The sequence below is a fragment of the Mobula birostris genome, chromosome 13 (assembly GCF_030028105.1).
Source record: "Mobula birostris isolate sMobBir1 chromosome 13, sMobBir1.hap1, whole genome shotgun sequence".
Taxonomy (NCBI): Eukaryota; Metazoa; Chordata; class Chondrichthyes; order Myliobatiformes; family Myliobatidae; genus Mobula; species Mobula birostris.
Window position 1 is genome coordinate 84,730,547 of NC_092382.1, and position 15,629 is coordinate 84,746,175.

Sequence of the window (15,629 nt, forward strand, 5' to 3'; positions counted from 1 at the left end):
GGTGATGATGTTCTGTGTAATCGGGTACCATATCATCATGTATCAGTTTCCAATCTCCTTCCTGTCCTACACGTCCGCCTATAAGGTCGTCCTGTATTTCACATTGACCAGCCTGCTAACCTCCGTATGGTACACTGTCCTGTTCACAGTCGATCGGTTTGTAGCGATCTGTTACCAGAAACTGAAAGCGAAATATTGCACAGTTAGGACAGCTGTTGCCAGTATTATAACCGTGGCGCTCCTGGGGCATTTACAGAGCGTTCCGCTTCTATTTGAGCATAAACCTATGGGTATAGTTAAAGGTATTCAGTAGGGCTGTCAGCTGAGTTCGTGGTTCATGACGTCTCTTGTGGGAATCGCATTCTCCTTTCTGCAGAGTATTTTAACGGTTATATTACCTTTTGTTTTGATAACCCTGTTTAACTGTCTGACAGTGAGGCGCAATTTATTAGCCAGTAAAGTGCGCCGCGGACTGCGCGGTCACAGCAGTCAACACAGAAGGATCCGGAGATGGAAAGCCGCCAGAAATCCATCATTTTACTCTTTAGTGTGTCCGGCAGTTTCATTTTGTTGTGGCTGACGGCCGCCGTGAGCTTTCAGACCACCCGAATCACAGGAACCGCGCATTACGACGGCGATTACACCGACTCTGCATATGTCGCCACTGAAGCCGGCTACATGCTCATGTATCAGAGTTCCTGCACGAACGCCTGCATTTATACAGCGACTCAGAATAAGTTTAGAGAAGAAATGCTGCTGGTGTTAAAATCTCTTTGGACTTTGTTTTTAATATTGTTTAAAAAACGCAGGTAAAGCAAAGCACATGTTCCTAAAGGTCGAGTTATCTACTAATGCCCCGCATCGGGCATCCGTCATTGGGTCGCGATGTACATCTGAGTTTGGGGTGTTTAGGTATAATGCGTCTCGCTATTAAATCGACATGGAATAAAATAACACTCAAATTCATTTCCGTACAGGAGCGTCCTTGGTTGCCGTGACGTCGTCAACAATCCCGGTATCCGATCGCTTAGTTGATTTCATTCACTCGTTGCGTTTGACAGCTGCGTTGACACTCAGGGCTCATTCGGCCGCAGGGTAACCCGGGTAAAGGTGGAGCCATCGCAATGACTTTCATGCTGGCACTGGAGATTCAGTGCGGTCAGCGCTGTGACAGAGCTACCTTCTTGTAGATTGCAGTGGGAAATCAATATTGCAGAGATTCTGCCCCAGCCCGACTATGGCGACCTATGCCAATCCCCTGAGCCATAGAACAGCCCGTGTCCCTCGCTACCTTTGTTAACCAAGGGTTGTCTAGACACGTTTCCATGATTTTATTATCACCTGCATCCAGCACGTCTGCTGTACACATAACCACGCAGCACTGGGAGATAAAAGAGTGCCTTCAGATCTGTGTCTGCATGCGCCTGTAGTTTTAGCCACTGCTGACATAAGAAAAGACAAAATTGTTGGCTATCTGTACAATATTTACCTCCTCATAATTGTATACACTTTTACAAGGACCCTTCACTTTATTTTCTATTTCAGACAATCAAACTTCTCCTTATAGTTTATCCCCTTCCCCACAGTCCAGTAAACAATCTGGTGAATTTGATCCACCATCTCTCAGTTCTTACAAAATCCTTCCCATGGCGTGGCAACCAGGATTGCACCCATTGCTCTCAGTCTGTTTAGCCAGTGCTCCGTATAGCTGTAAAATTGAGTCGGAATTCTTCCACTCAAACCCTCGGTGAACAAGGCAAGGATAACAAAATCCACTTTCGCTGTACTGTCTCACTGCATTCAGAAAGGTATAGCCTAGCATTGAAAGGTTACAACTAGAAACGAACCTCTGAAGGTCTATATGTCCTCCCAGACTTTTATTTCACAATTTGGATTAAGTCACATTTTGTTTCATATACACTTTTACAAACAATAAAGGACCCTGCAGCAAATGTACAGCTCGCCACTTATTGCCGGCGTCCGGGAGGAGAGACACGCTGGCACACTACCATTTGCATCCTTTTACCAAGCTAATTCTGTTACTAGTTTGACAATTCATGTTGGCGTCCCTGTATCTGTATGGGTGCCTTGTTAGAAACATAATGAAAGTCCATCCAAACTCTATCTACCTTCCTGCTTCGTTAAATAGTCGAGATTATTCCTTTAAAATCACAGACATATTTGTGACACATGACGTGACCGGCACGACACCACACTGACTCCTTATTCGCTTCGATGAACTGCCTTCCGAGCTGTACATACATACATTCTGTTGACAGAAATTTTCTCGCATGACATTCCCATACCGATATAAAGAAAAATGATCCCAATATTCAAGAAATGAAGTGATAAGGGGTGCGCTGTGCAAACGGTGAAGAAGGGAGTCAAAGACATTTCAGGCAGCACAGACGGTAAACGAGGTTTGGGGGATAAATTGAAGGCACGTGTTTGCATAACTAAAGACACAACTAAATCGACATAGTGGGTTTATAATTATATGCACTTATATCCAGATTACTCCAATGTCCCGTCCGAATCAGTCCCTGATGCCAGAGTTCAGCGCTCTTTCAGTCATGTCCGCATGGTCCTCCGTCCACTGCGGACGTCCATCCTTCAGCCACCTGAGGTGAAATTTCCGCGGTACCATCCGTCAGCTCTGTAGCCTGTCTATTCCTTCCGCTTTTGAGCATTCTCTCGGTGGAGAATTGGGCAAGATACGCATCCCGTCAACAACTCATCCACAAGAATGCTCCAAGCCGTCTGATAAAGGACACGTAAGTGAAAGCGTTCCAGGAGAACGAAACCGGGCAAATAGAGCATAGCCTCCTGGGTAATAACTGGAAATAGCGATCACACTGCGAAAATTCTCTTAGACCATAAGACCATAAGACAAAGGAGCACAAGTCGGCCATTCCGCCCATTGAGTCTGCTCCGCCATTTTATCATGAGCTGATCCATTCTCCCATTTAGTCCCACGCCCCCGCCTTCTCAGCATAACCTTACAAGTCCTGGCTACTCAGGTACCTATCAATCTCTGCCTTAAATACACCCAATGACTTGGCCTCCACTGCTGCCTGTGGCAACAAATTCCATAGATTCACCACCTTCTGACTAAAAAAAAAATCTTCGCATTTCTGTTCTGAATGGGCGCCCTTCAATCCTGAAGTTATGCCGTCTCGTACTAGACTCCCCCATCATGGGAAACAACTTTGCCACATCCACTCTGTCCATGACTTTCAACATTCGAAATATTTCTATGAGGTCTCCCCTCATTCTTCTAAACTCCAAGGAATATGGTCCAAGAGCGGACAAACGTTCCTCATATGTTAACCCTCTCATTCCCGGAATCATTCTAGTGAATGTTCTCTGTACCCTCACCAAAGTCAGCACATCCTTTCTTAAATAAGGAGACCAAAACTGCCCGTACTCCAAGTGAGGTCTCACCAGCGCCTTATAGAGCTTCAACATCACATCCCTGCTCCTATACTCTATTCCTCTAGAAATGAATGCCAACATTGAATTCGCCTTCTTCACTACCGACTCAACCTGGAGGTTAACCTTAAGGGTATCCTGTACGAGCACTCGCAAGTCCCGTTGCATCTCAGAACTTTGAATTCTTTCCCCATTTAAATAATAGTCTGCCCGTTTATTTCTTCTGCCAAAGTGCATAACCATACACTTTCCAACATTGTACCTCATTTGCCACTTCTCTGCCCATTCTTCCAATCTATCCAAGTCTCTCTGCAGACTCTCCGTTTCCTCAGCACTACTGGCCCCTCCACCTATCTTCATATCATCAGCACACTTAGCCACAAAGCCATCTGTTTCATAATCCAAATCGTTGATGTATAATGTAAAAAGAAGCGGTCCCAACACGGACCCCTGTGAAACACCACTGGTAACCGGCAGCCAACCAGAATTGGATCCCTTTATTCTCACTCTCTGTTTCCTGCCAATCAGCCAACGCTCTATCCACGCATGTAACTTTCCCGTAATTCCATGGGCTCTTACCTTGATAAGTAGCCTCATGTGTGGCACCTTGTCAAAGGCCTTCCGAAAATCCAAATATACAACATCCACTGCATCTAGCCTACTGGTAATTTCCTCAAAAAATTGTAATAGGTTAGTCAGGTATGATTTTCCTTTAAAGAATCCATTCTGAGTTCTGCCTATCTTGTCATATGCCTCCAGGTACTCTGTAACCTCATCCTTGACAATCGACACCAACAACTTCCCAGCCACCGACGTCAAGCTAACAGGTCTATAATTTCCTTTTAGCTTTTTGCCCCCTTCTTAAATAGCGGAGTGACATTTGCAATCTTCCAGTCCTCCGGAACCATGCCAAAATCTATCGACTTTGAAAGATCATCGCTAATGCCTCTGCAGTCTCCACAGCTACTTCCTTCAGAACACGAGGATGCATTCCACCTGGTCCGGGAGATTTATCTACCTTTAGACTATTCAGTTTCCTGAGTACTTTCTCTGTCGTAATTGTGACTGCGCACACTTCTCTTCCCTGCCATCCTTGAGTGTCCGGTATGCTGCTGATGTTTTCCTCAGTGAAGACTGATGCAATAATCTCGTTCAGTTCCTCCACCATCTCCTTATCTCTGCATCTCCCATTACAATTTCTCCAGCATCATTTCTATCTGTCCTATATCTACTTTCACCTGTCTTTTCCTGTTTATATACTTGAAAAAGCTTTTAGTATTCTCTTTGATATTATTTGCTAGCTTCCTTGCATAGTTAATCTTTTCCCTCTTAATGACATTCTTAGTTTCCTTTTGTAAGGTTTTAAAAACTTCCCCATCCTCTCTCTTCCCACTATTTTTTGCTTCCTTGTATCCTTTGCTCTAACTTTGGCTTTGCCTTCTCTTGTCAACCACGGTTGCATCCTTTTTCCGTTCGAAAATTTCTTCTGTTTTGGAATATACCTGTCTTGCACCTTCCTCACTTCTCGCATAAACTCCAGCAACTGCTGCTCTGCCGTCTTTCCCGCCAGTGTCCCTTCCCATTCAACTTTGGCCAGTTCCTCTCTCATGCCACTGTAATTTCCTTTACTCCACTGAAGTACCGACACATCAGATTTCGGTTTCTCTTTTTCTAATTTCACAGTGAACTCAATCATGTTATGATCACTGCCTCCTAAGGGTTCCTTCACCTCAATCTCTCTAATCACCTCTGGTTCATTACACAATACCCAATCCAGTACAGCCGATCCCCTAGTCGGCTCAAAAACAAGCTGTTCTAAAAAGCATCTCGCAGACATTCTACAAATTCTTCCTCTTGAGATCCAGTGCCGACCTGATTTTCCCAATCCACTCGCATGTTAAAATCCCGCACAATTATCATAACACTGCCCTTCTGACAAGACTTTTCTATTTCCAGTTGTAATTTGTATTCTGCATCACTGCAGCTGTTTGGCGGCCTATAAATAACTGCCATTAGGGTCCTTTTACCCCTGCGATTTCTGAGCTCAACCAATAAAGATTCTGCACCTTCCGATCCTATATCACCTCTTTCTAATGATTTAATATCATTTCTTACCAATAAAGCCACGCCTCCTCCTCTGTCTACCTTCCTATCCTTCCGATACACCGTGTATCCTTGGACGTTCAGCTCCCAGAGACATGCATCCTTTGGCCAGGTCTTAGTGATGGCCACAATATCATACCTGCCAATCTGTAGCTGTACGACAAGATCATCCACCTTATTCCTTATGCTGCGTGCATTTAAGTACAACACCTTGAGACCAGTATTTGATACTTTTCACTTTGATTTCACTGCAACTCATCCCAATGGCTACAAATTTGCTCTATCACCTGCCTGTCTTTCCTGACATCTTTACTGCTCACTATCTTAGATTTATTTCTGTTTTCCCCTTCCTCCGCTCTATCATTCCGGTTCCCACCCCCCTGCCAAATTAGTTTCAACCCTCTCTAACAGCTCTATTAAACTTTCCCTCCAGGATATTGGTCCCCTTCGGGTTCAGGTGTAACCTGTTCATTTTGAACAGGTCATACTTCCCCCAGAAGAGATCCCAATTATCCAAGAATCTGAAGCCCTGCCCCCTACACCAGTCTCTCAGCCACGAATTCATCTGTCTGATCCTACTATTCTTGCCCTCGCTAGCACGTGGCACAGGTAGCAATCCCGAGATTACTACCCTGGAGGTCCTGCTTCTCAGCTTCCTTCCTAACTCCTGGAAACCTCTCTTCAGGACCTCCTCCTTTGTCCTATCTATGTCATTGGTACCAACATGTACCAAGACAACTGGCTGCTCACCCTCCCCCTTCAGAATATTCAGGTCTCAATCCGAGACATCCCGTACCCTGGCACCTGGGAGGCAACGCACCATGCGGGTATCTCCATCAGGCTCACAGAATCTCCTGTCCGTTCCCCTGACTATGGAATCCCCTACGACTACCGCATTTCTCTTCTCCCTCCTTCTCTCCTGCACAACAGCGCCAAGCTCAGTGCCAGAGATCCCGGTCACCATGGGCGTCCCCTGTCAGGTCATTCCCCTCAACAGCATCCAGAACAAGATATTTGTTGCTGATATTTGTTCCTTGGAATATAAATGATTGAGGGGAGGTTTGATGGAGGCGTTTTAAAATTGTGAGGGTTATAGATGGGGTAAATGCAAGCTGCCTTTTTCCACTGAGATTGGATGAGACTACAACCAGAGGCCATGGATGAAGTGTGAAAGGTGAAATTTTAAGGGGAACATGATGGGAAACTTCTTCACACAGATGAACATCTGCATGTGGAATGAACAGCCCGCACAAGTGGTGAATGGAAGCTCAATTTCATCATTTAAGAGGTTTGTGTAGGTACCTGGATGGTAGAGATATGGGAGTAGAAAGTTTAAATAGTTCAGCACAAACTTGATAGGCCGAAGGGTCTCTTTCTGTGTTGTACTTTTCTATGACTGTGACAAGAACCTAAAATGATACTAATATTCACTCTAATTCCTTTTAACAGCTGTGCAGACCAACCATACATCTCAGTCAGAGTCATTTACATGGTGTTAAAACTGTGGCACTTTAAATTAACAGCACATAAAAGAAAATCCCAGCAGGACGTCAACAAAGGCTATTTGTGTGAGAGTGTTTCAGTTACTGTGGGGCCAGGCACCCATGCAGCTCAGTGGGAACGGGGAATAATACCAATGGAGAGAGTCAAACTGAGCCAGGTCACAGATTGGAGATGGCAGAAATGCCCCATTCTTGTAGAGACAGGAAGAGCATCAGAGAATTTGATGGTCATTCCAGATACCAGCACTGTGCCCAGATAGAAGATGATTTCTCTATCCAAGTTGGGTTGAACTTCACTGTAACAGTTTGATGTCAGATCACACCTTGACAACTCAAGTGATCTCATCTGAAATGTTGTCCTGCACCCACTGATGGATTTTGTAAATCTTTTTACAGGTTAAAAATGACAAGGAATTTGTCTACAGGAATCTTGAACACAACACGCCAGTTTTGCTGTCTCTGTCCAGATATTTAAGAAGTGGAGCAAGGGATTCACTTGATCATCCTTCCTGCTCAGACTGTGGGGAGAGATTCACTCAATCATCTGACCGAATGGCACGCCCGTCATTTTACACAGGGGTGAACCCATTCATCTGCTCAGACTGTGGTAATGGATTCACTTGGTCACCTCAATTGAAGGTACATCAGCAAGTACACACTGGGCAAGGCCATTCGCCTGTTCTGTGGGTGAGAAGGGATTCAGTCGGTCTTCCCACCTGTGGATGCACCAGTCAGTTCACACTGGGCAGAGGCTGGTCATCTGCTGAATTTGTGGGGAAGGATTCACTCGGTCATCTGACCTAATGGCTCACCAGCGAATTCACACCGGGGAGAGGCCGTTCACCTGCTCGACCTGTGGGAAAGGATTCACTTGGTCATCTAAACTGAAGGTACACCAGAGAGTTCACACTGGGGAGAGGCCGTTCACCTGCTCAGTCTGTGGGAAGGGATTCACTCAGGCATCAAACCTGCAAGAGCACCAGAGAATTCACACTGGGGAACGGCTGTTCACCTGCCCGGACTGCGGGAAGGGATTCACTTGCTCATTCCAACTGAAGGTACATCAGCGAGTTCACACTGGAGAAAGGCCGTTCACCTGCTCAGACTGTGGGAAGGGATTCATTTCGTCATCTAAACTGAAGGTACATCAGCGAGTTCACACAGGGGAGTGGCCGTTCACCTGCTTGGACTGTGGGAAGAGATACACTCAGTCATCTCACCTAATGGGACACCAGCGAGTTCACACTGGGGAGTGGCCATTCACCTGCTCAGACTGTGGGAAGGGATTCATTCGGTCATGGCAACTGAAGGTACATCAGCGAGTTCACACCGGGGAGCGGCCATTCACCTGCTCAGACTGTGGGAAGCGATTCATTTCATCATCTAAACTGAAGGTACATCAGCAAGTTCACACTGGGGAGAAGCCTTTCACCTGCTCAGACTGCGGAAAGGGATTCACGCGGTCATCTAAACTGAAGATACATCAGAGAGTTCACACTGGGGAGAGGCCATTCACCTGCTGAGACTGTGGGAAGGGATTTACTTCCTCATCTCAACTGAAGGTACATCAGCACGTTCACACTGGAGAGAGATCGTTCACCTGCTCAGTCTGTGGGAAATGATTCACTGAATTATCCTTCCTACAGAGACACCAGTCAGTTCACACTGGGAAGTGGCAGTTCACCTGCTCAGTCTGTGGGAAGGGATTTGCTTCGTCATTTCAACTGGTGGCTCATCAGAGAGTTCACACAGGGGAGAGGCCTTTCACTTGCTCAGTCTGTGGGAAGGGATTCACAGGGTCATGTCAACTACAGAGACACCAGCGAGTTCACACTGGATAGAGGCCGATCTCCTGCTCAGACTTTGGGAGGAGATTCTCAGCCAAATCAACCAGATTTGTATCATTGAGTTCACAGTGGAGAGAGGCCATTCACCTGCTCAGACTGTGGGAAGCGATTCACTTAGTCATCTAACCTTATATAACCCCCACTTCGGCTAGCTGCTTAATATAGGGGATGATAGTCCCTCAGTCTGGCCAAACTTAAGAAATCTCATTTGGGTGGATACTGCATGATGTGTTCCCTGTTACAAATCAGTACCACAAAATAACAAACAGTAAACAATATGTGATTAAGTGATTGAGCTTTATAATTCTTACTTTGACTATATGGTTAGTGATGTAAACAAAAAAAAAAGGGCCCACTCTCTCCATTCATGTCTTCTCATCTCTCCCCGACAAAAGACCATGAAAATCTCTCTTCCAGACTCACAAGAAAGAACACTTCTGTCATGGTATAGCCTGCACTCCAAAACCCTGTTGTCTCTAGTTATAACCTAAACATTGCTGCTACAGAGAAACCATTACCTCAGCAGTGAAACGTTACAGAGAGACCAGTACATTAGCAGTGAAACCTTACAGCTTGTGACACACTACCGGGTTTACAATGGGTAGAAAGTTTCAATAAGCTGCATGCTGGATATTTGTACTTCACAGTTGCTGATTGCAATTTCGAGAGTGACTGTCGGTGCTGAACTCTGCAATTATTGCTGCTGCTCACCACACCCAGTTCTGCACCCTGGTCACTGCACATGGGAGGAGCTTCTGCTGCATATTCACCTTTAATGGGACTGGAGTTTAATATTCTGGATAAGAGACCAATAAATCAGTTCTATTTTAAACTCTGTCTATGGTACTTAGTGAATTTATAACACAACTAGTGTACAGTAGAGAGTCAACTCAGGCCGTCTGGACCCTGCCAGTGATTCAGTTGCACAACAGTCCTTTTAAATCCTCCCCTGTTGTTCATCTCTCGCTCTCCCTGTGGGATAGGTTCCAGTCACCACTCTGTGGGTGAAGAGGATTCCATTGAACTTTCTGCAGACTGAAGAAGTCGAGGAGAAGGGAATCAGCAGCGGGGCATGGCAACGAATGACTGAATAGCAACATTTGGAAGCTGATTGACAGAGAAAATCTTTCGGTTGTGTGACTGATGACACAAACAATACCCATGGTGAGGATGTGTTGGGAATGGTTTTATTTATTGAGGGAGTTGTTCCTGCTTGTTTATCCTGTAACATTATGCCCGAATGGTTATTATGGATTATCCTATCTGAAATAATGTATTGATTATCAAATAATTTGTAAGATTTTGACTATAAAACTGGATCAGGCTTGAATTTATGGCGCCTTTATGAAGTGATGGAGGGTATTCATGAGTTTGAATTTTAAAGCAAGATTTTGGTGAATGATATTTGCTACTTGATTGTAGCTTTGTAAGTAATCAGATTGTGTTAACCTGCTGCAGGATCCTGAAATGTGTTGGATTGTTCCTGCTTTCTCTTGGCATTTTCTGCACTTACTCCCTTGTTTGTTTGTTCTCATTTCATGTATTTTTGATATTTTTTTCCTTTTGTTAACCATCCTGTCCTGTACAGGTGTCCCCTGCTTTTCGAACGTTCGCGTTACGAAACCTCACTGTTACGAAAGACTTACATTAGTTCCCTGTTTTCGCTAACAGAAGGTGTTTTCACTGTTACGAAAAAAATCAGTGTGCACCCCGAGTAGCTGCTCTCCCCCCAGATTTGGAATGGCATTCTCGTCGGCACTGCTTAATCACGTTGCATTGAGCAGCCATTAGCAAGATGAGTTTTAAGGTGTCGGAAAAGCTAGAAAGAGCTCGTAAGGATGTTACACTTAGTGTAAAACTAGACATAATTAAGCGTTTTGATTGTGGTGAATGAAGTAAGGACAACATGAGTTTGGCTTGTGGAAGCTGATGAAGATGATGTTGAAGAGGTTTTGGCATCCCATGACCAAGAACTGATAGATGAAGGGTTGATGCAATTGGAAGAGGAAAGGATAACAATCGAAACCAAATTCATTAGCGAAATGAACATGAAGCAACTGCTTGAGATTTTCACTGCAATGATAAAGTACGACTTTAATTTTGAAAGGGTACGTCGGTTTGGGGATATTTGCAGGATGGTTTGAGTGCTTACAAAGAACTGTATGATCTAAAAATGCGCGAGGCTCAGCAGTCAAGCAAACCTTCCACACCAGCCGATGAATCTCAACCTTCGATATCGAGGTGGGCAGACATAGGAGAAGATGAGCTGCCTGCCTGATGGAAACAGACGACACCCCAGTGTCCCACCACCCCAACCCCCAGACTGCGGACAGATAGTGATTCACGGAGAATGCAGCGGTAGCTGGGGGGGGGGGGGGGGGGGGAGGAGGCACACAGCACATCTTTAAGAAAAAAGCCAAAATAAACATGATAATTAATTAGGTGCCGCCGACACGTAATTGTCGGCCCAGATCACGGAGGGTCATACTCATTCCACTGGTTAATGTTTTCTTCCATAGTAATGATTCATTTTTCTGAGTTAGTATCTCATTTAAGTTTTCTGGCCTGTCTTTCTTATCACAACTGCTTATCAGATACTTACATGCTTCTTGAAAGAACAAGCTGGTAGTGGGGTTGTGTGGCTCTGTTGGTAAAATATTAAATAAAATCATTAGAAAGAGGTGGCATAGGGATGGAAGATATAGAATCTGTGGGTAGGATTAAGGAAAAGCAAATGTAAAAAAAATCTGTGGTGGGAATTGTATAGAGACCTCCAAACAGTAGTAAGTATGTGGGCCTCAAATTACCATGGGAGATAGAAAATGGGTGCCAAAAGGGCAATGTTACAATAGTCATGGGGAATTGTCATGCAGGTGCTTAGGAAAATTAGGATGGTGTTGGTCTCAAGAGGAGGAATTCCTACAAGGTGGTTTTTTGGAGCAGCTCGTGGCTGAGCCCACTTGGGGATCAGTTATTCTGGACTGGGTGTTGTAATGAACCAGAATTAATTAGGTCACTTAAGTTCAAAGATCCTTTGGGGCAAGTGATCTTAATATGATCAAACTTACCCTGACATTAGAGAAGGAGAAGCTAAAGTCAGATGTGAAATAAAGAGAATTAGAGAGGTATGAAAGAAAAATTGGTCAAAATTGTTTTGCAAAGAACACGGGCAGGAATTTCTGGAAGCAATTCAGAAGGCACAGGATATATACAGTGGCATGTAAATGTTTGGGCACCCATGGTTAAAATTTCTCTTACAGTGAATAGCTAAGTGAGTAAAAGATTACCTGATTTCCAAAAAGTAAAAAGTTAAACATGACACATTTCTTTAATATCTTAAGCAAGGTTACATTTTTATTTCCATCTTTTACAGTTTCAAAATAACAGAAAAGGAAAAGGGCCCGAAGCAAAAGTCTGGGCAATCTGCATGGTCAGTACTTAGTAACACCCCCTTTGGCAAGTATCACAGCTTGTAAATGCTTTCTGTAGCCAGCTAAGAGTCTTTCAATTCTTGTTTGGGTAAATTTCTGGGTTCTATCATTAGCAGCAAAGCACTGACTGTGGAAATTACAGATCAGAATATTATTAGTCACAGAGCCCAGCAGCACTGAAACAGGCCCTTCGGCCCTTCTAGTCAATGCTGACCTGCTTTTGTTTTTACTGCCTCGTTCCAACTACCTGCACCATAGCCTCCATAAACCTCCCATCCATGTCATCACCCAAATTTCTCTTTAGTATCTCAATCAAACCCACATCCACAACTTCCACTGGCAGCTCATTCCACACTCCCACCAAACTCGGAGTGAAGAATTCCCCTTCAGGCTCCCCTAAAAGAATTCACTTTCACCAGGACCTTATGTCCAATGTGGAGGTGAGAGGGAAGACGGGGCAGAGAGGGAAGGCAGTAAGGCGATTGGGTGGGTGGTCGATTGCATAGAGGGAAACAGTGGAGAGTTTAAACTTAATATATTTCAGAAAAAGTACGTGTTTGAACTTACTTCCTGCAAACCTACCATCCATACCCTGTACATGGTCAACCAAATTATTGATCTAGATGACAAGATGATCAGTGTAAGATCAAGTAGAGCAGAGAATTCAACAACTGTGTAAATGCAATTATAAGTAAATATCAATAACTAATGAGAGCAATGGTTGTAACCCTGGGGAACATTACTAGGCACAGGCCTTGAGTCCCATAAACAGCCTTTCACTATCACTCTCTGCTTCCTACCATCAAGACAACTGTGCATCCAGTTAGCCAGCTCTCCTGGGATCCCATGTGATCTAACTTTCCACAGCAACTTGGAGTACTGTGTCCAGTTCTGGTTGCTTCACTATAGGAAAGATGTGGAAGCATTGGAAAGGGTACAGAGGAGATTTACCAGGATGCTGTCTGGTTTAGAGAGTATGCGTTATGATCAGAGATTAAGGGATCTAGGGCTTTACTCTTTGGAGAGAAGGAGGATGAGAGGAGACATGATAGAGGTGTACAAGATAATAAGAGGAATAGATAGAGTGGATAGCCAGCGCCTCTTCCCCTGGGCACCACTGGTCAATACAAGAGGACATGGCTTTAAGGTAAGGGGTGGGAAGTTCAAGGGGGATATTAGAGGAAGGTTTTTTATTCAGAGAGTGGTTGGTGCGTGGAATGCACTGCCTGAGTCAGTGGTGGAGGCAGATACACTAGTGAAGTTTAAGAGACTACTAGACAGGTATGTGGAGGAATTTAAGTTGGGGGCTTAGTTGGGAGGCAGGGTTTGAGGGTCGGCACAACATTGTGGGCCTGTACTGTGCTGCACTATTCTATTCTTACCATGCTGAACCTTGTCAAAGGCCTCACTGATGCCCATGTCGGCCACGATCCTGGGACAGAGGTGTCACTGATCAGAGGGCATAGATTTAAACAGAGGACGAAGAGGTTTAGAGGGATCTGAGGAAGTGATTTTTCACTCAGAGGGTAGCTGAAATCTGGAACACACTGCCCGAGGTGGTGGTGGAGACAGGTCCCCTCACAACATTTACGAAGTGGATGAGCATTGAAACTGTCGAGATACAGTCGGCTATGAACCGAGTGCTGATAAATGGGACCAGTGCAGACAGTGAGTGGATGGTCAGAACAGGTATGGCCGGCCAAAGGCCTGTTTCCGTGCTGTGTGATCCACCACTCCGGACATGACAAATTAACGATGGTGGCACCTCAAGGCATTGATTTCAAAACTCCACACCCCTCTCCAACCTGAAATAAACCAGACTGAACCCCTTTGTCACCACTGTGAAAATCTGTTTCTGTCGAGGTAACATACAAATTGGTCACTTCTGCTAAACAACTGGCAATTGATGAAGTCCCGTGTCATCTTCCATTAACGTTGCTTCCTTACAGCAAAACTAACCCTCTCACTGTGTCAGAATCAGTGATTAAATCCGACACCAAACACTGTGTTTTCATTCCTGCACATTGTAACTTGAACCATCTCACCAAGGGTCTGATGGAGACACAACCTCTGCCTTCTGCACATGTGATCACATCTCCCCTGATTCTGACATTTCAAATACCCTCAGAATGGTTTTCTGATTCAATCTGAAGGTTATGGTACATTCAGCTCATCGTCAGACCTGACAAACCATGTCTTCCCACAGCTGGTTCCACCTGTTGGTGTGTCCTCTTTCCTCCACCTGCAGGGAAGCTGCATCTCAACACAAACTCCTCACTTGAGACGACTGTCTGTACCCGTGACACAGGAAATCACATCACTGTCACTCTCCTGATACCATCCGGGAAGCGGTACAGCAACATAAAAGCCAGGACCAACAGGCTCCGGGACAGCTTCTTCCACCAGGCCGTCAGACTGATGAACTCACGCTGACTTGAGTGTACTCTATATTACATTGTCTGTTTTATTTATTATAAACTGTTATAAATTACTATGATTGCACGTTGCACATTAGACAGCTTCTGTACCCCTCCACCCCTGTTAAAACTCTCTGCTCAGCCCCTTCCCTATTCCCTTTCAGACTCCCGATGTGCCAGCAGATCCGAATTCACCGTGTGGACATTTCTACCCCACAGGAGGCTGTACAAACCCGTGTCCTTCTCTGATGCACAGCTCAGTGACCCCAATCCCTGTCTGCACTCGCAGCCCATGACGGTGACAGCTGTCCTAGACTCTGTAACTCACAATCTTGTAACACAATCTTGTTCATAGCAAGTTTAGACAGTCATTAATATGAAGAGAGAATTGTTGTTTCCTGAAAGGACAGGCGAGCGAAGCTGTCTGATCCAATTCACCAGATGTTCCGGTGTTTACAAGTTAATTTGTCCCGGGACCCACACCCACACCCACTGTCCCTTCGCCCCAAACCCCCTGCAGAACCACAAGGAATTGATCCACGGCCCGGGCTCGGTCACAAAGTGAAAACCGGGGCTGAGGAGAGCCCAGAGACAAACACTCCGCTGCCCACTCCACCAACAACACGGCACAGCCGGACACATCTCACAACACCGGATCCGGTCCCGATGAAACCCGAATTTAATTTTGTTGTTCCAGATCGGACCCAACAAAAGGTGTTTTAAAATTGAAGCGCTCCCCTTCATGTGACGTCACACATCAGCACCCCCCCCCCCACGCGCCTGACGTCACCCATGGTCTCCCCGCATCTGTATCTGCTGTCACGAGCACGGTGCCTTACATCACACACGCGCTGCTGTGCTCGAGCTTCTTCGGTTTAATGGCTGAGCTGCTGAGCA

The 15,629-nt window shown here is 45.2% G+C and overlaps 1 protein-coding gene across 1 annotated transcript in view; it reads right to left on the reverse strand.

Moving 5' to 3' along the window:
* Positions 1-1,183: 1,183 nt before the first annotated feature.
* The window catches only part of LOC140207720 (serine/threonine-protein kinase Chk1-like), a 33,603-nt gene continuing 19,157 nt past the window's right edge, over positions 1,184-15,629 (reverse strand). Inside the window, exons 5-6 of the mRNA XM_072276276.1 lie at positions 11,487-11,528; positions 1,184-1,442 (exon numbers count right to left, since the gene is read on the reverse strand). Coding sequence (XP_072132377.1) covers positions 1,312-1,442; positions 11,487-11,528 — 173 coding nt within the window. The 3' untranslated portion in view covers positions 1,184-1,311. The remainder of the gene's footprint in view (positions 1,443-11,486; positions 11,529-15,629) is intronic.